Source organism: Sinohyriopsis cumingii, chromosome 12 (assembly GCF_028554795.1).
Source record: "Sinohyriopsis cumingii isolate HCF-2022 chromosome 12, ASM2855479v2, whole genome shotgun sequence".
Taxonomy (NCBI): Eukaryota; Metazoa; Mollusca; class Bivalvia; order Unionida; family Unionidae; genus Sinohyriopsis; species Sinohyriopsis cumingii.
Genome location: NC_142972.1, coordinates 15,025,403 through 15,048,404, shown reverse-complemented (window position 1 = coordinate 15,048,404; position 23,002 = coordinate 15,025,403). Strand labels below are relative to the sequence as shown.

Below are 23,002 nucleotides of genomic sequence, written 5' to 3'. Positions count from 1 at the left end.
CCTGCCTGCCAACAAAAAACCTGATGCTGAAGACTTGATTTTATAGCAGGTGTGCAGATTGTCAGTTTTCAACTCAGAAATTCAGCTGTAGATATATTTTTGTTTATTTTTCATACTTGATGAAATGTTACATTCATTCATGTATAAAAGATTTTTAAAGAACTAAGACTGCATTGATTATAAACTTTATCATTTTAATAGCATTAATACATTAGATTACTCTTGTTTATACTGAAAATACCTTGCCTCTTGTGTGAATGTGAATACACTGTCTTACAGAATGGTGAATTGGCCGTAAGACATGGTCTTTTTGTGCACCTCACATGTGATCTTTTGTAAGGATGCTATCTTAATGGACATGTGTCAGATTTGTGGTCAGAGAAAAATTGATTGTTGTTGGTGCATCATTGCCTTCTTGGTTTCATTTTACTTGCTGAAGACCCTACCTCCTTTACAGAAATTGTTCTTCCAGGAACCTATTAGGTTATCATGCTGTGTCCCACTCGTACACTTGTATTTAATATTAATTACAGCTGTTAACAGGCATGTCTTTTGTGTTAAGGAAAACAACACAGTTGAGGTTCAGTAAAATGGCAGGAATTATGTATTCCTTTTTCTTGTCTAAACACCAAATTCTGTGTTGTTTCATCATTCTAGTGTTGTGCAGAATTAATTTTTGTGTACCTGACTTTTGTGATGATTGTTTACTAGAATTTTAGTTCAAGTCCTAGACTTGAGTATGAATTGGTGATATGTTTCATTGCAGAATTCCAGAACATTCAGTTGTTTAGTAGGTCAAGTGGGAATGTGTGTATATAGTGACTTTGTTAAACAAAATATTTTCATTCCTGTCCTTTATCAAACTCTTAGAAACTATTTGAGTTAACAGTTGTGTTGCTGAAATAATTAGAGAGGAATTATTTATTTCAATCTGGGACCCATAATTGTAGCACATGTGGCCCAGAGAGATTCAATAATTCAGTAAAGTGGCTCTCTCCATCAAATGATGAGTACATTCTTTGGTCTGATTTTCATGTTTTAACACTTCAGCTTACACACCTAAGTGACAAATTCATGTAGACAATAGCTACCAGTTGTATTACTGTTAAGATGTATTTTGGGGGGTTGGTGGGAAAACAAATTTTAATTATGTAATACTTCATATATACTTGCTTATAAGTCGACACGACTATATGTTACCCCCTCCATTTTAGGGCTACAAAAAGCCCATTTTTCTTCTACCCTCCTATAAGTTAATGTGTATTTTGCAAAATAAAGACAAAACCAGTGTAAAATACAATTATATTATTGAGTGGAATATGATGCAGGTATATCAACAACTTGCTGTTAGTCCATTTTCCTGTAATAAAATCCATTAAAATCCATAATGCTTGACATTTTAAATCCATGTATAAGATAAGTCCATGAATTAAGTTTGAGGTCACATATGGGTATGGAAATTGTAGTTCTGAATAATCTGAATCACAATATCCAGGAATATGTTAATTCTTACAGAATGAATGTGAAGTCCACTTTTTTGTGTGTATGTGTGATTAGGATTTTTAACGTAGCTTTAAAAAAAAATCAGTTTATAGTGATGTCTAGCACTGGGGCATCATGGCACAGATATGTAGCATGATGTCCCACCCAGTCACATTATCCTGACACCAGGCTGACCATTCCTAACACTAACCTATTAATGCTGAGCGCCAAGGGAGGCAGCTGTTAGTACCATTTTTGTAAGTCTTTGGTGTGACTCAACCGGGCCTTTTGAACCTATGACCTCCTGCTTCCGAGGCAGACACTCTAACCACTAGGCCACCAGAGTGGTCCACTTCTTTGTAATTCACAGTATCCAATAAATGACACTATCTAATGTCATCTGGTACAAAGTCCAAGAATTCAGTCTCATTGTTTGATAAAGTTCTGAAATCCTCTATTGTCATCTAGTCATTGTAAATTGTCATCTAGTCATTGTAAATCATCATCTAGTCATTGTAAATCGTCATCTAGGCATTGTAAATATTGTCTGACTCCTGTTCTCTCTGCTTCGCTGTTAGTCATTGTAAATTGTCATCTAGTCATTGTAAATCATCATCTAGTCATTGTAAATCGTCATCTAGGCATTGTAAATATTGTCTGACTCCTGTTCTCTCTGCTTCGCTGTCATTTGCCAGTGCTTATGTTCAGACTTGGCTTGGGCTCAGTAACAGTTTGATTATGCAGTCTGTGAAATCTGTTAAATGATACAACTAAATACATTTCAATTGTGCAGAAAGATTACAGGGAGTTCAAATAACCATTCTGTCTCGCTTAGCATTGAGAAATATCAAACACACAGCTTGATCAAAGGGTTGTCACACGGAGAATAAAAAGGAGGTCACTGACTTTACAAGCCAAGGGATTAAGGTCAAATTTCCACAGGAAGTTGTAAAACTCTACTTGGCACTGAACAAGCATTAAATTTGTAGCACGGTCAAAATGATTGTAAACAAGAGAACCAAGTGAGAGATGCCTTTAAAAGCCACACACTAAGGCAGAAAAACTTGGGAAGTATCACTTGGGAATTAAATATAACTTATGAAAAAGGAATATACAAATTAAATCAAAACTTCTTTTGTATCCAACAGTGTTTATACAGCAAAACACATATATTAATACAAATACAGATTGTTCATACTTGCATGTACATGGAAGCAATATACTTGCTTGTGAACACCCATTGTAAACAACATTTATGGACACTCCACTTTGCAGTGTGTATTATTTAATTTACCAGTAATATTTTCAAATCATTATAATCCAAATAATTGTAGAAACAAGTATTTTGTATCTAATACTGTACTGTCATGAAATGGACAAAGACAGTACACACCACTTATGTATTTGTGAATGGTAACAGTGGTTTGAAATATTATTTATCAAACATTTTTGATATGTCGTGCTTATAAGATGACCCCTACTCTGCATGAATTGAGTTTGCATTAAAAAGGTCAACTTATAATTAAATATATACAGTATCTGCTGGTATCTGAATCCCTTCTCCCACCCAGCTCTGATGTCCTGGCATAATAATCATCTATGAAAAAGATGACTGTTTGGGGCATGGGCATATGAAGTACATGAGTGAACTGTGTGTTATTGATAATTCTCCACTCTGTAGGAGGATGTATTCACATCAAGCAGATGAGGCTTTTTGGCATTAAAAAAAATGGCAAGCTACTTAATAACAAGCAGATGAGGCTTTTTGGCATTAAAAAAAATGGCAAGCTACTTAATAACAAGCAGATGAGGCTTTTTGGCATTAAAAAAAATGGCAAGCTACTTAATAACAAGCAGATGAGGCTTTTTGGCATTAAAAAAAATGGCAAGCTACTTAATAACAATGGCCAAGTATAATATAATTACTTTACTAGCCCTTCCCGAGATTCCATTTTTATTTGAAGTGTAATTTTTTTGCATTATAGGGTACATCAGTTGTGAAGTTAGCCATTTGGTAACACTTATAATGTTTACTATGATAACACTTAATATTTATTTATAGACAAATGCCAAGAAATAAAGTCAGGAACAAAATAAATGATAAATGGATAAACACTGTAAACAAAAATATTAAGGTTTATGTGCCTCTTCTTGGTCATTACACTATGCATTTTGGCAATATGACTTCCAGTGAGCACAGCAGAAATTATACATTATTAACTGATATCAGTAACATGATTATGGTATGGTATATAATAGAATTTTGATGCCATTGGTACTAGAATGGCAGTTTGATAAGTCTGGTTTGTGGTCTTCAGCTTTACCTTGTAAATGTAATGAAACCAGTAACCAAATGCAGCCATTTCCCTCATGTTTTTTGTGGATCTCAGTTTGGATCTCAGTATTGAAACATCTAATTTGCAAAAATAATTATGATTGCTGTTGCAATTTTGTCGGTAGTCACTCAAGTCATTTATGCATTTATATAGTAAAATCGAGTGAGTTTAGCCATACATCACAGACAGTTGCTGATTGCAGCAGTTAGCAGTTACTTAAGAGTTTTTACTGTTCACCTCTTGAATGTACCCCCTGACCAGCAGTCACCCACTTTATACAGTCAGAATCCTATGGTACTGAGAGGTTATGTTTAGGAGTACCCCTCAATGACAGAAACCCCTCTAATGTGGCCAGCAGCCAGCATGTTATTGCAAACTTTGAAATTTACCTTTCATGAGCAGCCACAAAATTGTGTTTACAGATAGAATTGTCACTATTAAGTATTTTCTAAATTCAGTATGTTGACATTTGTTCCAGCATGCCAATAAAGTAACCGGGTGAATATAAATCTCATGAATATTTGTTGATTTCTAAATTCAGCACATTGGCATTTGTTCCAACATGACATATAAATAAAGTAACTATAATCCATGCAGAGAGGTAAGTAATCTGATTATCCTAGCTGCTGTGTATTCTTTAAATGTTAGGTTTTGTCACTTTGATAATTACTATTATTGTCACTTTGATAATTACTATTATTGTCACTTTGATAATTACTATTATTGTCACTTTGATAATTACTGTTATTACCACTGATCATTATCAAGATGACACAAGCTAACTGCTGGACATTATTGTCCAGCTCAAGTTAAGAAGACGTCCAGTCACCAGGTAGTAAACTTGTCTGTTTGCAATTGTGGTTTCTCTCTCACTGATTACAAAATGTACTTAAAGGTGTATCAGACTAAAAACAAAGAAAAAAGTCACATGACAAAACTCACATCCTTTGTAACATTTCATGTAACAACCACAAATTGCAGTTGTAGGAATACATCGGTGGAAAAGTACAAGTGATATCAGACATTCTCAGTTTAGAATGAAAAGTGAAATCAATTCAACTAGATGAGAATCCCGAGAATGCTTTGATCACTTCTGAGAAATTTAATGTCAGATTCAAATAAACATCATTAATATATACAATCAATCCTCCTAACCATTTCATTATCATTGCAGTATCTAACTTGAAATGCAGCAGAAGTATAATATGCTAATGATTAACAAGTTTAACTTTTTTTGAAAAGTAGGGATAAAAGAAACTTGAAAGAACATTCAACCATCTTGATTTGTTAAGTACATGTAGTAATTTGTATGATTTTTCAGCAGTGCAGTACTTGATTCATTCACTGAGGGACTACAGTTATCATGCATCAGCAGTCTTGTGAAATGAAATAAATTATATATTATGATGATTTAAATGTGTCATATGGACATTATTCAGAATTATAAAGTACTGAAAGGTGAAATCTCTCATATATTGATGACTGCACACTACTAAACAATAAATTATGGAAGTTGAGAAAATTGTACCATGCCATGTGACTGGGTTTTTCCTTGTTTTTAAAAGTCGAGAAATAAAATTAGAGAAAGAGTCAAGGAAGTTAAAATTGTAATTATCATTTTAATTCTTGATCATGATATTACCAACAAAAAACTTTTTTTCGTAGCTTGGTGGTTCCTGGTCATATTTGTATGCTCTAAATGCTGTAATTTACTTGACACAAATTGTATTTTTATCACAAAGTTCAAAGTTTGCTCCCATCTACCTCTGTTGAGGTGAAACCTTAATGATAATTAATGGAACTAGTTCAGAGAGTGGCATTTTCTTGTTGATCTTGCAAAAAATCTTTCAGTCTTACCATAAAAAGTTTAAATGATTTTCATGTCCATACTGTAGGATACTATGCACATATTTACAAATAGCCATTATGCTGTTCCACTGAACTGCACAGTTGTTTTAATTTGCACTTAAAGTAAACAATATCTTCATATTTACACATTTTTTTTTGTTTTTCATGTATGTGATTTTGTGGATGGATGTAAAAATTTGATTTGATCGTACAGGTTATCTTAATTGAACTTGTTTTGAAAGTCATCGCAGGGCATGATTGTGCATGAATGGTCACGATTGCACATTAAAGGGCCTGAAATTAAAAGGTGTGATGGTGCAGTAAAGGGTAGATCCTGGTATTAGTTGCAGCTTGCCCACTAGAAAGAATATGTTTCATTTTTTGTTTCATTACTGTATGCATGTCTCATGTTGCATTTTATAGGCAATAGAAACAGGCTATAGTGCTGAAATGCATCAGCTTGGAAGCCATGAAAGAGAGCGCTTTGGCAGACTGCTGTCCAGTTTGTATGAAAGAGAGTGGGAGACTGCAATGAAGAAGAAGGATATGGAGGAAGAGAAAATGATTCTACAGTACATCCTGACCTGGACACCTTTTACACACTATCTCAAAATGTTCTGTAAGCAAATTTTACATGGTCTTTCCTTGGTTATATTAATGAAAATATGTATGCACCAATGATCATAGTTCTTGTTAAAAGCAATGTAAGGGCAATAAATGTGATAAATGTAAACAGTGCATCTACTGTTGATCAAGGGAATATTCAAGTTGTTGTTGATGTTATATATTGAAGATTTTGTTTATGTTATATATATAGTTGTTGTTGATGTTATATATATTGTTGATGTTATATATATATATATATATATATATATATATATATATATATATATATATATATATATATATATATATATATATATATGTAGTTGTTATTGATGTTATATATATAGTTGGTGCAAGAAAGATTTAACAATGGCACTGTAATTGACATTTGGGTACACTGGACCTTAGGCAGCTTCCTATGGACTCTTTGGGAATAAGACAAAATGAAATATCCATTTTGTTAATTGTTGCCATATGGACAAGAAAACTTAAAAGTTTTGTTCATTTTCACCCAGCAGTGTTAAGAGGAGATGTTCTAATAGCATATTCGAATATCCACATGCTGGATGAAAATGTTGGTGTCAGTTTCTGAATTTAAAGTAACATACAGTATTTCATGTTATTTTTTGTACCCTTTAATTTTTCGTACACCATCAAGCCATAAAAATAATAACTCTTTATCTTATTTTTTTGTACACAAAATTTAATATTTTTCGGTCATCCTAGTATTTTTTGTACATAAAATGATCTACTATGAAGATATACTTTTGCCAAAGTGATAAAAAAAAAGTACAGCCATTTAAATTTTACAGCTGAGAATAAGAGATAAAATCATTGTTTTAGTTGCATTTTTATTTATCTGTTATTTTTATTTCATTTTGTTAAAATTGAAGACAGGTTTCCATTTCAAACGGATTCAGAAATACACAAAAGTTCGATTTAGGTACATCAAATTACCAGGGTATTGTTTTGTTAAGCAAGTTATGAGTAGTGACTAACTTTTGACAACTAAGGCATCGAATATTGAAACGGAAGATTCACACAATATAACAATCGTCATTTATAATCATGCATGTAGGTCCATGATAATTTCTTTCTTTTATTATTGTATTTTACTTCATATTTTTATGTTTTTATTTACATCACTTTTCAAGTGGCATCAGAAAAAATGCTGATGTATCACTTAGATACGCAAAACGACCAATTTATTCATGGTCGAGTATATTTGGTATAATCACATATGAGAAATATAAATTTTGTTTCCTCATTGAAACACAAACTCGAATTATCTGTTATCTTTGCGTAGATGTGTATCTGAGGCATCTAATAATGAAAAAGAAAAAAAAATCTAAAGAAATATTCACCAGTTGTAAGTGTGTAGAAAGCCCTTTGCTCTGCTTACTTGGAAAGGGCAACTGTTTTGTTAATTGTGAATCTATTCGTATTCATCATATAGCCCTTCATCTTTTGTATTGGTGAGAAAATATAATGATTGATGTATTTGTTCTGTTGTTGTCATTATAATGTATACCGCTATTCATTAACAATGTCATTAATGAGCACTAATTACATCCAGTAAAATAATATCTCAGTACAGGAATACATGAAGACCACAGACCACTGGGTAATTAATCTTATTGTCTCAATATGGTAATGCAGTAAAAACTATAAAAACCCAGTTAGTTTTCATCATAAATGCATAAGTCACTGACTCCGTGAGTTACATTTATATATAGTTAATATCTTCAAAGATCTTGGTCTGTTCGTGCTTGGGCATGTCTTCATTATTTAGTTTCTTTAAACCCTTGCCAAAGGGAGAGAATCTTATCCCACCACCACCTAAACACACTGAACCACCAAACAAAAGGCAGAAAATTGGACCTGAACAGCCCAGAAAAGACAAAGGTGAAGCCCATCACCTGTCTGTTACTTCATTTACCGAGATTGCCAGTATAAAAGATGATGCTGAACTGCACAAATCAAATATTGATGCAGCAGATAATGCCATCATACCAAAAGATACTATTGAAAAGGTGCCCACTGTTGCTGAAAAAATTTCCTGAGCCAGCAGTAGACAAGCTGGACTACAGCAAAGATGAGGGATATAAGCCAGTTTCCTGGTACGGCAAAGTCACCAGTAAGAGGAAAGTACAAGAAATGGGACATTAACGATAAAATTAGAATTGTTGACGAGGCAGACCTACGTGGAATTAGGCCCATAGCTGCAAAGTACTACCTTACACCAAGGTCAAAGATAGGTTCTATCCCAGGTGCCGGCCGACCCTTGTCATATTCGCATGAGAAGGAGCAGGAAATTTTATCCTGTTACTCTGTATGTGGGACCATCACGTGCCTGTAACAATTGAGATGTTACAAAATTATGCTACTGCAGTTATTCAGGAGGAAAATCTAAAGTTTCAGGGTACAAGAGGATGGGTTGATGGATTTTTCAAGCAAAATGGACTTGCACTGAGATGCAGAACTTTAATCTCTCAAAAGCTATCTCAAGAACTAGAGGAAAAAATAGACTGCTTTACCAGATGTATAGGAAGGCTGCAGGAGGATGAGGAATTTGATGAACATTTAATTGGAAATATGGACAAAACGCTAATATATTTCGACTTAGTTCCAGGGAAGATAATTGATAAAGTCAGAACAAGAGAGGTGTGTATTAGAGGTACTGGCAGTGACAAGCACCATTTAACTTGTGTATTGACATGCCTGGCATCTAGTGACTTGTTGCCACCCATGATAATCTTTCGAGGAAAAGAAACTTTAAAAAATCTAAAAATCCCAAAAGGAGTTATAGTGAAAGTTCAACAAAAAGCATGGATGGGTGAACACCTAATGTTGGATTATATTGATGAAGTTTGGAAAGTACACATATAGTGTGCACCTTCTCTCTAGTCTGTCTAGTGATGAAGAATGTGAATGGCTTGAGGGTTTTGAGCTGGAAGACTTGTAAAACTCTTGAAAATTATGAATGTTTCATTGCATCATGCTTTTGCATTTGTTTTGTGCATTTGTCCATTGTTGGATCACAAATTATATCCTTGAAAATAACATGTGTTTATAATACACAAATATTTTTTTATACACGTTGCTTTGTTGTTCTCTCTATCTCTTAAATTCATTTGCCATTTTTTTCCCAACCTTCTTCAGAACAAGTATCAGTAAATTAATATTGTTCTTGAGCTAATGGGCTTGTTGTACACATTTTCAATACCCCATGGGTAGCCTCATTTCCCTAGATAAAGCCTCCTTAATTTGATCTGTAGAGGTGAATCCAGTATTTACTGGAAAAGACCAAGCTAAAGGTCAAGCATATTTAATTAGCATATATACCATGTCTGCATAGCCATATGGCCTACTGATAATGGATCTCATAATTACAACCAAAACGATTTATTTATTCAGGTTTTAATTGCGATTGGAATATAATAGTGTCTTTGTAGTGTTTACATAAGGAATAACACAACTGACAGGTAACTGAACAATAAAAATTATTTTCTCTCTCTCTCTCTCTCTCTCTCTCTCTCATAACAACAATCAGATTCTAGAGTTGAGAGCAGAATGAGACAGAATTTGTCCATTAGTTTTGTACGTTAGGTTGTCAAGTGTCGTGTGTTCCACAGGTCTTGTCTGGATATGATCTCTTTATTTTTGGTGCATGGTCATTACCACAAAATGATAATTATTTATTTTACATGGGGCCCCAAGTGGCTGAATGGTCTAAAGCACTCACTGTTATGGATCACTGCCATCTCACCTCCGTCTGCATGGGTTCGAGTCTCGGGTTCGGTCATTGTGAGAAAGCTTGCCAGTAGTTTCTTGTGGGTCAGTGGTTCTTTCCAGGATTTTCCTGGGTTCTTCCTGCACCATTATTACTGGCTGCCATGTATAGCCTATCTTGTGCTGAAAAATGGCATTAAACCCAACAACAACAACAACATTTATTTTACATATAATTGTTTCCAGACTGAATTTCAGTGCTAGGTTTTATAATTTCAAACTGAGTGTAAAAAAGTTTGACAAAGCATTTTTTGTTCTAGAAATATCCCATCTACATTTGCTGAATTAAATAGTTTGATCCTAGCTAATTATGTAAGGGGTATTTTCATACATAAACATTTCTCATTTCACAGTGATACTTAAAATACTGATGAAAATTTGCACTTTTGATTTCACATTTGATTTGATCCAGAAGAGAGCATAAATGCAATCAAGTTGGTGCATCCATGGGAATTGATATAATTTTCAACTAAATTGACACCATTTTTTGGCACATCATCAAAAGGTTCTAAATCAGAAAAGATTTTCCCTCTTTTGGAAAACATTAGTCGGTATCAGAAAGGTTTGACATGATTTCTGCTCTTTATTTAGTTTAGTCATGGGTTTAACACTTGAGGCATCAGCTATAGCAAAATTGTGATTATCATCACTAGATTTTGCCAGTTGTACATGCCAGATGTTCTTTGCTTCTTACATAAGAATGAATTAGATCAACCTCTAATTTGGTTGTACCATGGCAAGGGACACTTGACCTTCCAGCTAAATTAGAAAATTTCAAACAGGTTGAACACAAGTTTTCCTGTGTCCCAATTATATTTGACCTATGGCTAATTTGTTTTCCTCTGTTCATCATGCTTTGCATCCTTGTTTGGCTTTTTCTTTTTTGCTGGGGATCTGTTTTCTTCATTTTTGGGGTTCCTATGGCTTTTTTGGATTTGCTGTTTGATGAGAAGCCAAAGTTAAATCAACTCATGGTTTTTATTGATTGTCTGTCATGTTCATCAGAGCAAAACCACATGTTTATGTCAGTTTGTATTTTAATGTTGTATTTATTGGCTAATTCAAACTCATGATAGTGGACCATTCAGGAAATATATGAGAGCACCTTTTTAGCCAGCCACTGCATCAGACATCTCAAATCTCACTGAATGAGGCTTCAGGTAGATGAATTTGGAATTTCCTGTTTTAAGTATCTAGGTGAAGTGTTTGAGCCAGATTAGATTTTAGGTCATATGTCTTTGAGAATATGTTGAAAGCTACTCATATTTAGAGGTAACTGCTCTGGTGGCCTAGTAGTTAGAGCGTCCGGCTCGGATGTGGGAGGTCGTGGGTTTGATCCCCGGCCAAGTCATACCAAAGACTTACAAAAGTGGTACTAACAGCTGCCTCGCTTGGCACTCAGCATTAAGAGATTAGTGTTAGGACTGGTCGGCCTGGTGTCAGGAAAATGTGACTGGGTGGGACATCATGCTACATGTCTGCGACATGATGCCCCAGTGCTAGACATCACTATAAACTGCCACAATGCAGACATCATAGCGATATGACTGAAAAATTTTTAAAGCTACATTAAAAATCCAAAATCACACACACACAAATTTAGAAGTAGAAATAGCACTGGCTCATAAATTTTCTATAAACGATGTTCCAGCCTAACTGTCTTGTACACAGCAAAATGGAAGATGCTTGAAGTAGTATGTAATTTTCATAAATATTTCTTGACATTTTACACTTTTTTATGAACAGCTTTGAGATTGCACAGAAATACTTCTAATCCCATTCTTTTGAAAAGTGTGAGATGCTGCAGACTTCTGACAAGTTTATCTCATTGTCCTGACAGGGTAAACTGCAGGTCTTTGAATTCAGGCCACCACTTTTTTCAGGCCCAAAGACAGCGCCATTGTTCCATTGACCTTTAATTTTAATTCCTGACACAGTAAAGCTGCTTTGTTTGTGCATGTAGAGAACAATGAAAGTCCTTAGAAAGTAAATATAAATTAAAAGCTAAATTGGTTGTACCCCAAGATATGAATACAGTACTTTTTTCAAAGAAGTTTAAAGCAATAAAGTTTTAATTGGGTGACAAATATTTTACTGATTTGATCAGATTGGACACCAATTCAGAGTATGATCTAGATGGACAGAAAATGTAAAGAGGAGAAAATGAAATATTCTGTATAAACCCTACTGCATTTGTTTCCAAAGCAGCATACAAGGATGAAAAATATAGACTTTTGTGTTCAAAATAAAATTCTGGAGGGGGATGGTTACTCAGGCATGAGAAAAATTGCTGGAACACAAGACCTTGAGTACTGTTGTAGAGGAGCCATTGTTATCATTGATCTTGGGGTCAAGGTCACATTTTGCAGCATGATATGCAGGCACTGGTCTCATGTATTGCTGGAAGTCTTTTATGATTTGTCATGGGGCCAATATTTCAGGAAGATCACTTAGACTCTATTTATTTTCTACATGATAATTAATGCTTACAATTGTTGCATGTGTCTGCTCACAGGTTAGAGGTGAGCTATGTAATTATTTATTAGATTCTGGTTTGCTGTGGCAAGGAACTTCAAGATCCATGAAATTTATTATTGGTGAGACTAATGACTTTTTTTCAAGTTGTTACCCTCTCTTACAGATGGAGATGAAAAGAAAGTGTACCTTCTATCCGAGGTTTGTGTTCAGGAACTCACACAAGCCATATCTGTGATAGATCAAAGAGTGCATGCCCTTGAAGATGGGACAGTCACCCTCAGAGATCTCAGTTTAATCAAAGATGCAGAAGACAAGTTTCAGGAACTGACAATGATTATGCTTGAAAAATCAGAGGAAAAAAAGGGGAAAATATTAAATGTTGCCAAGGCAGTAAAGATTCGACAAAGGGAGGTGGACAGTTATCTCTCACAGAAGAAATATGTGGCAACTCTGTTGCAGCTCTGTCAGCATGTACCATCTGGTAAGTAAACTTCTTTCTTATATGAGCCTTCTGTACTTTGTGTTCTTGTGTTGGTGATAATGAAATAAATTTTACACATTATTATCCAGATATTGAAATTGTTACACAGAACTAAAATTATTACATTTGTTATTTAGATTCAAGTTGACTGTGGAAAAAGTTAAGCCTCTGCAATGTCTAATTCCAGAACTTTTCTTCCTATTTGGTGATGTTCAATGGTTTTATTTTCTGTTCTTCCTATTTGGTGATGTTCAATGGTTTTATTTTCTGTTCTTCCTATTTGGTGATGTTCAATAGTTTTATTTTCTATTCTTCCTATTTGGTGATGTTCAGTGGGTTTTTTCTTCTGTTCTTCCTATTTGGTGATGTTCAATGGTTTTATTTTCTGTTATTCCTGTTTGGTGGTGTTCAGTGGTTTTATTTGCTGTTTGTAGGAAGAAAATAACACAATTCATGAGATATGACATTAATTCGAGAGTGTAATTTTTATTTTTTAAAAATGATTTTACAGCATGTAAGGTAAAGCATATTTTTGGTATGGTCCTTCATCAGATATGTTTAGCCTGTCCTATAGGCATATGTAGCAAGATTTAATCATATTCATGATTTGTGTGTGTTTGTGTGTGTGTAACAATGGACAAATAAGAAATAATACATGGTTGGACAGGAAAAAATAACGTTTATTATGGAGAGAGTGTGGGTATCATATTAATTTTTATGTGTTATGGTTTCATTTATTTTTTCTGAAATCTTTTAACTTACATTGTCTTTAATTAATAATGTATAAAATAAGAGACAAACAGGAGAATTACATAACATATGAATTCACAAACACATAACAATATACAAAAGGAAGTTAAATACAGCTGTTAAGTATAAATTACAAGAATGAGTGGTGTTAAATTTGAATATTGATTATGTATTTTCATTAGATGGATCAGTAAAACAATCATATGAGCTTGTGATCTTAGCTGTACAGAAAAATCTTTGTACATAGCTGACAAATCATTGTACATAGCTGACAAACCATTAATCTCTCTATTTAGTGTCAGAGAAAATAAAAAAAGTCTTCATTCTATTTGATATGCACATCACGTGTTATTCTGAAAGTGTCTTTCATTTGTACACTTTCCAGTATAATACATTCATGTTATTTTATGTATTATTTTCAGTTCAAACTTCAGAGCTGGATAGAACCATCAGACAACTAAAAGAAAAGAAGGATCTTTGTATCAGAGATATCTGTCAGCCAGCTGATGTGGAGACAGCTACACTTGATAAACTTTACCCTCATATCACGGCCTATAAGCTCTCGGCTGAGGTCATCCGTATGCTTGAACCCATGCATGCATCATATGGAAGTAACATTTTCTTGAACTTGTGGCAAGGCATTGGACGTGCATCTCAGGCTACAACCCTTGATGAAGTATGTGAACAGGTTTGGAAGCCATCCATTTCCAAAATGAAGGAGATCACACAAAAACTTGTTAATGGTGATATCCTGTTTGCTGAGATGGAAAAATATCTTGGACAAATTTATGGAGACAACCATGAAAAAATGGTGGAAGAAATGATGTTGATAAATGTGTCAGATGTAAAAGCTAGAGAAAGGGTAAAGCAGCTGAAGCAGTATCGGCAGTTGGAGGCATGTGTTGATGGGGCAAAGACCATCTTGAATGTTGCAAAAGCCTATGAATTGAGTGGTGATTTTGAAGTGATCAAAACAATTGCATCACAGGTAGGCTTGCAGTCTGTATGTTTCGCATCTAATTAAAATCTGCAGCATGATGATGAAGACAGCACTAATGAGATGATGATAAAAGTGATGATGATCATAATGATGATGATGAGCAGTCTTATCATATTTAATTAATGATGAATTAGGGTAACTTAGGATCCATTTCTACACTTTCTGTAAGACTGTCATGACAGAATGTATAATGCATGTATATGCATAATGATTATGATCTGCAGTTGGCCAGCTGATTTTATTCTGGTATTGTTTGAGCTTATTGAAATTATAAGTTTGCTTGATACCAAGTTCATTTGATTTTATATTAAATATTAATGCTTTAAAAGAGTTCAGAAATGGTAAGGTGAAAATGGGTCAGAGTTTTATAACTCTGAAACTATTTACATGAACTCAATCGTCATGATGATCCTAAAACTGTCTTGACCATTCTCTTCTCCTGGTTGATGATGAGTCCTAGGAATAAGACATAGTGTGATGATGAGCCCTAGGAATAAGACATAGTGTGATGATGAGTCCTAGGAATAAGACATAGTGTGATGATGAGACCTAGGAATAAGACATAGTGTGATGATGAGTCCTAGGAATAAGACATAGTGTGATGATGAGTCCTAGGAATAAGACATAGTGTGATGATGAGTCCTAGGAATAAGACATAGTGTGATGATGAGTCCTAGGAATAAGACATAGTGTGATGATGAGACCTAGGAATAAGACATAGTGTGATGATGAGTCCTAGGAATAAGACATAGTGTGATGATGAGTCCTAGGAATAAGACATAGTGTGATGATGAGACCTAGGAATAAGACATAGTGTGATGATGAGTCCTAGGAATAAGACATAGTGTGATGATGAGTCCTAGGAATAAGACATAGTGTGATGATGAGACCTAGGAATAAGACATAGTGTGATGATGAGTCCTAGGAATAAGACATAGTGTGATGATGAGTCCTAGGAATAAGACATAGTGTGATGATGAGTCCTAGGAATAAGACATAGTATGATGATGAGTCCTAGGAATAAGACATAGTGTGATGAGAAGTTGCCCTTGATTAAACCGTTTGCATCAGTGGTTGCAATCTGACTTGCTTCACCAATTTGTAATGCCTTTATCCAAGCCATAGATCACTGCAGTCTGTTGTAAGGCCACACAGAGTGCATTACTGGCTGCTCATGACAGTGCATTTATAGGATAAAATTGATCAATGCCTTCTCAGATTCCCTTTGTACATGAGATCCATAAATTTTGATTATTATCCCAAATCTTACAGAAATATGATTTGCACTTGAAATTTGGTAAAAGTATTTAGTACTGTTGACCACCTAGTGACAGTGGTAATGGGAAAGAATCCTAATCTGTCCTGCAGCCACTCCTCTCTATAAACAATATCCATCTAGTGACTTCATATATCAAATTATTGGCATATTCTTTTTACTTGTAATGAAAACTCCAAAGAGAAAGTCTGGAATATCAAAGCCATTATTTGAGAGTGGCTTACTTCATGTGCTAGATATCATTGTGATAATGTGGCATTTTGCCCTTTACATACCAGACCCATGCATACCTTGCTACTGTTCACTTACTGTGGAACACATTCTTTTCAAGTGTATCAACTTTCAACATATGAGACAAGCTTTTTGATGTGAATTCACCAAAGAGACTTTTTGACAATGTGTAACCAGAGAAATGTTTTTAGAGGAGAGCATTTCAGATAACAAGTTTTGACCCTATATTTTTAGTATTTTATATTTTTTACCTTCATTATTTTCAGTGAAGTTTAACATTTTTTGCTTTTTGTCTTTTATAGCCTGATCTATATGTTTCTTTTGAAGGGTTTATCTGTTAGTTTTAACCTCTCCTGTTTTGAAACTTAACATTTAATCATCTCCATAGAACTAAGATTGTTCTAACATTCTGTTAACCCATTATATTTCATTTTCAGCATAATACGGCAAATAAGATGATGAAGGAATTTGATGATTCTTTGTTAAAAATCTGTGCATTTCTTGAAGACCTTACACCAGAGAAAACCAACTGTCTGGATCACTTTATAAATTGCAAACGTCTTGTATTATGGCTCAGGGAGTCCATGAAAGGTATGTATGTTATTTATGTAGGTATGCATGAATTTATCTAATAGGTATATGTAAAAATGTCTCTTTGATTAAGATCTGTGTATTTTCTATGAGATCTTGTCTCATTCTTGACAGAAATTTGAGGAATATTTATAATCTGACAACAATTTTACCTTGGAGGCATGGGCCCCAGTTGTCCAAATGTCTAAAGCTCTCTCTGTTATGGATCACTGCCATCTCACCTGTGTATGTGTGGGTTCGAGTCTCCAATTCAGCCATTGTGGATATGTGAGAAAGCTTGCCAGTAGCTTCTTATGGGTCAGTGGTTCTTTCCGGGGTTTTTCAGGGTTCCTCCTCCACCATTAATACTGGCTGCCATGTATAATCTATCATGTGCTGAAAAAAGTCATTAAACCCAACAACAATAACCTTGGAGGCATGGGGAATTTTATGCCACCACCATGGGATATATTGCTTATTGTCATCAGTTTGTAAATTTAAAAAGAGAGGTGGATGCTAATTTAATTTCAAACGTTGAATACAATAACCGTTATTTATGCCAGATAACCAATTTAACCAATTGCTCTCATTACAGAATAGTTATCTGTACAAAACATAGGCAAGACAAACATATAAAACAGAAAAACAGTTATGTTTGAGAAACTTTACATGGCTGTTTTTACAGGAAATAAACCTTTAACTTTACTATGTTTCAGCTAGTTTATTTCAACTTGTTGCTGATATAACATCCTCAACAAGTGACTTTTTGTAGGATTATTTTGGATTCAGTTGATAATAGTGTAAGTTGCTTTTAAATTTTCATTTTATAACTTTGAAAATTAATTTTTTTGGCTAAGTTTACAAAGTTTGTTTCTTTTGCATCTTTCTGTTACCTAATTTATGACCACTGGATCATAAAAATAAAGTTTGTCATGACAACGATGTTAGGCATATTTTTTCCAGTTCATGACTCCAAAGTGGGGTGCTCATGACCCCAGAGGGGCATGTTTTTGAAATCATGACCCCAAAAAGGCGTGTTCTTACAGCTTTTATTAGGAGGCTGCAGAGCAGTTGTTTCAATAAGCAGTTTAGTTTCATGCGAGTGATGTTGAGAGTTATGTGACAGTCACTTACGGACCAGAGAAAAAGTCCAGTGCAGTGCAACGAACAATTGTCCCAGCAACCAGCTGATCTCTAGAAATGGCATCATGAGCTGGTGATCGTGATTAGCAAATTCTTATAATGGGAATCACATTACGCTTGCTTCTTTCTCTGCATTCATATGTGAAAAGCTGACATTATTACATCTGCATGTTTTCATAGTTGAAAGGTTAACTATCTATTTAGCATATGAAGACATTGCTGATTTTTTACAACATGTTTGGTGGAAACAAATACATAAAACAAAGATATATTTTCACTTGTGTCTGCTTTTTAAATACTTTGCAATTCATTTTATGTAGATAATGGTAAAATGTGTGGGAATATTTGTAAAAAAAACCCCTTGATTTATGTCTTTTTTTTAAAGGTCATTTGTGACAACAAGAACTGTAACTCTTTCTGAAACATAGCTATATAAAAAATGTAACCAGCAGAAGCAGTATGACATATATTGGTTCAAAATCACACAAGAGTATCATTTTGTGAATAAGCAGATATTTTTACCAAGGAATTAGATTTTATGAATGTAATATTACTCATTATACAGAATGTATTATGAAATTTTAGTACATTTTTTATTTATGATGTGTAATACATTTTCAAGCTAGACTTGGCATATTTAACCCATTACGTCATACAACCGTCTTTGGACGCCTCTACAAAAGTCGCATCGAAGCGACTTTTGACGCTTCTACAAAAGTCCCATAGAAGCGCCTTTTGACGTCTGCTGTAAACGTCAGCCATTTTAAGCCGGTTTTCGTAGCGCCACCTTCGGGGAAAACCCCTTATTAGATACTACATTCATTTCTGTGAATCACAATTACGTCAGATCACATGGTCACTGTTTATGTACTGGTCGATATCTGCTATTTAAAGTAACTGGGTCGTAATCTCCACTCTCCAAAATGGCAGTCGTGGATTTCATTCAGTACTTACGAAGTTTTCATGATTAGAATCACAACTATGAAAGATTCAATAACCTAGGTAAAGGCTCTGATATTGATATAGGCTGCAATTAGTTTTTATAAATTATCAGATTTAGATGACTTAGTGATGTAGACACAGATGAAAAACTTGTAAATTTCGAGTATGAGAAATGGCAGCTCTACGGTTGGTCACACGGCCTCACTGACATGACGGTGAACGAATTCTCTCCAGATTTTAAAGCACATAACAAATTCTTCCGTGATAAATAATTACACAGCTATAACAATCGGACTTTATTCTTAAATTGTTCCACATGTAATAGATGTGTACCAAAAATGTAAAATGGTTAAAATTGCTGTTAAACATAACATACACTACATTGCTTAATAGTTCACAGGCAAGCTATGCGTATGCGGTCGACTAGGTAACCTGTGTTCTATGTATAGCGAGCTGCACTTTGTCACTATGCTCTGTGAGGTAAAGGGATAACTGAAAATTACTGAGATATTATCAAAGTGAGTCAGTCGACTTTGGGTGGGATTCTCACCTAATGATGCTGTTATACAAAACAAAAAATTTTCATATTCAGTATAGGTTTAATAAGAAGTAAATATTTTTACCATTTTGCAGATTTTCTTTGTGAATGTGAAAATGAACATTGTAATGGAGAAAAGAGGGTTGATCTATCATGTTTCTCTATTTAAAAACATAATCATACTTATTGAAAAAACTAACTCTGTGCCAGTTCCTTCTCTTGCAGGTTCTGCATTTTATCGCTAACACAGAAAAATATTCCAACTTCTTTTTGATTTCTATTTTATTTTCACAATGTGACCATTGACTAGCAATATCATATTATAACTTAAAATTAGCTTGTCAATTTAATGATTTGTGATTGTACATCAACACACACACACACACACACGGGACCTCTAGTGGATATGCTTCATCTTTCATCAATGTTTGTATGTACAGGACCACTAATGAATTGACTGAAGTAGGAATGTATACAATGTCAAGTTGTTCATGGGGTTGCATGTTTGCAGAACATTTTCTCTATGACCAGACTGTACGTCAATTTCAGCTTGAAATAAGATCATGTCAAAAATTTACAAACTGGCCAAACACCAGCATTAAAATGATAGACATTATAAGTGTCTGAATGCTTCCTGTTAATTTATTTGAAATGATATCATAAAGATGCTTTCATATTTGAAAAATCATGCCAATGTTTTCCTAGAAAAGCTATCTATGATATGTCACTTCAAAGGCAAATGTTAGCTGAACCATCTCAAACATCCCAAGTTGATGTTAGTGACAGGGGATGCCTGCTCCCCATCCATAAATGAAGATTGCTCATTGGGGCTGCATTTGTGGGCTGAATTAAAAAGACGGCTTCTTTGCTGCAGGCATCACAAATGAACCTGCTGGAGGTTTCTAAATTCATTTTGTGGCAGATTTGTCATGGTTTTATCAACTCAGTGATTGCACCTTTAACAGGCACAGTTCATATGGCCAATGTAATGTAAGTATTAAAAGTGCCAGTGGTACATCTTGGCCACCATCGGAAGGCCTCCATTTTGGGAAGGATCACAAATGAATCTTCTAAAGATTCCTCATTGAATTTTGTAGCAAAGTTGTCACAGTTCTACTTTTGGATTGTGCATTTGCCAAATGTAGTTCATGCAAAGAAATGTAAGTATTTAATAGTGCTGAATTTAAATCTGGAAATTGGGTTGAACTTTTCAGACCATAGTATCAAAATGTGCAAACGTTCAGGTGAGTATGAGCTATACTATGATTCTCCTTCCATCCCCTGTCATGGACCTTTTACTTACAAATAAAGAGAATGTCAGGCCTCAAGAGGTGTCCTAGTGTGGTACTTTGGCAAGTGACATATTTTACCTTCTCATCAACAGCAGTATGTTTAAGTAAGATTACTTATGGACAGTAGTGTTGACCTCTGATACATTAATTAAATGGGGTTGCCTTGTGTTCAGGAACTTTATGATCTGGGTTTTCTATACTTTGGAATGGTGCAGAGCAACAGTTATTTGGCTCAGTCCTTGTCATCTGCCTGGCACATTGAGCATAGGAGCCAATGTTCTGTCATGCTAATTAAACCATGACTCTGTCTGAATACATATTTGGGCCTAAAAATTTGTAGGAAATTGAACATAATTTGCTAAATGTGCTATTGACCCTTTTTTACCTTGACAAAATTGTCAGCTGCCTAAGTATATCATACCGACCAGACCTAACTCAAGCTTCATTTGTTGATGCCAGTTCTGTATATTGTAGTTATTACACTCTACCATTTGTTTATACCCCTTTTCATTGTGTTTCTTAGAGATCTATTGAGATTGGAGAAAGGTGGAGAGGAGGTGGTGATGGTATTATCAATTTTGAGTACTCAGCCATGGTTCCCCAAACTGGTGTATTTTGTGTCAGATCACATACTGCCCAGAACAACAGAGATTCTGTTTCTTCAACTGGACCTCACCATAATACACCCATTGAAACAGGCTTTGCTTGGAAGTATTTCTGTTATCAGGCAGGCTATGGAAAACAAACTTGCCACAGTCAGTTTCTATTATTATCTGCTGCTCTTTGATACAGTCAACACAGTTGCAATATCAGACATATATGTGGTGTTGCTCTGCTTTTAAGACCAAATCCAGATTTATCCATTTTGCCCATTTGTACATTTCATTTTGGAATTCTTATCTATTCTCCTTCCTCATGGATAATGATATAGGCCCATAAATACAGTCATGTCTGCTATTAGCATATTTAGTTTGATCAGATGGTTCCAATTATTGAGTACTTCAGTCACTACACAATAGAAAAGTGGAGACAATGTTCTCATCAAAAATACTAAGCTGAGTACCTCCCGCAATATCTTGTACTGCTGGTTACCTAGCCATGTTGGTATTAAAGGTAATGATTGTTGTTGTTGTTGTAGGGTTTAACGCCATTTTTGAACACACTATAGGCTATACATGGCGGCCAGTATTAATGGTGGAGGAAAAACCCTGGAAAACCCTGGAAAGAACCACCGACCCACAAGAAGCTACTGGCAAGCTTTCTCACATAGCCACATTAGCCAAATCCGAGACTCGAACCCACGCAGACAGAGGTGAAATGGCAGTGATCCGTAACGGAGAGTGCTTTAAACCACTCGGCCACTCGGCGCCCCTAAAGGTAATGAAAAAGCAGATTGCACTGGTAAAATGGCCCTATCTCATGAACCATCTGATTTTAAAATACCGTATACTGATTTTAAACTTAGTATCAAAGAGACTTTACATCAGAATCGGCAGGCATCATGGAATGATGCAGTGAATAATAAACTTCTTGGCATCAAGCCAACCCTAGGAGAATGGACTCCTTCCTACAGAATCATGTGTAGGAAGGAGGTAGTCATTGCAAGGATTCAAATTGGTCATACTTACGTAACCCACTTCCACATACTAAAAGGTTAAGACCCACCAGAGTGCGTTTCTTGCAATGAACCATTCACTGTTAAGCACTTTTTGATAGAGTATTTTGACCTGCAACCTACGCACAATCAGTATTACAATGTGCATGACATGAAGGAACTTTTTGATACAATAAACATCACTTGTATTATAGAGTTCCTGAAAGCAGTGAATATTTACGCTAAACTCTAATTTTATGCTATCACCTTGTGCAGTTTTATGAAATATATATACAATCACTTTTTTAATACCTTTTCATCACTCTTCCTTAACATACACCATTTACATCCCCCGTTGATCGGGAAGCTTTATTTTTCCATCTTATCGTTTTAGTTTCAGCTATTTGGTCTTGATATCGCTGGTCAATATGAGACTTTTTATAATTTTTAAAAGATTATACATATAACATTTTGTTTGGCGCTAAGTAGCCTAACAGTGCTGATGCACCATTAAAATACAACCAGTCCATCAATCAATCAGTACCCTTAGAGATCATATGCCCACCCATCCTTTCAGTCTCTCTTGTATCCTGTAACATCTCTAAAGGCTGACAGTAACCTGACATATGCTTCATCTCCATGT

General features: G+C 34.9%; 1 protein-coding gene across 1 annotated transcript in view; it reads left to right on the top strand.

Moving 5' to 3' along the window:
* The window catches only part of LOC149786028 (E3 ubiquitin-protein ligase rnf213-alpha-like), a 374,561-nt gene that overhangs the window by 68,953 nt on the left and 282,606 nt on the right, over positions 1 to 23,002 (top strand). The window contains exons 15-18 of the mRNA XM_089978102.1: positions 6,090 to 6,285; positions 12,706 to 13,023; positions 14,196 to 14,761; positions 16,718 to 16,871. Coding sequence (XP_089834228.1) covers positions 6,090 to 6,285; positions 12,706 to 13,023; positions 14,196 to 14,761; positions 16,718 to 16,871 — 1,234 coding nt within the window. The remainder of the gene's footprint in view (positions 1 to 6,089; positions 6,286 to 12,705; positions 13,024 to 14,195; positions 14,762 to 16,717; positions 16,872 to 23,002) is intronic.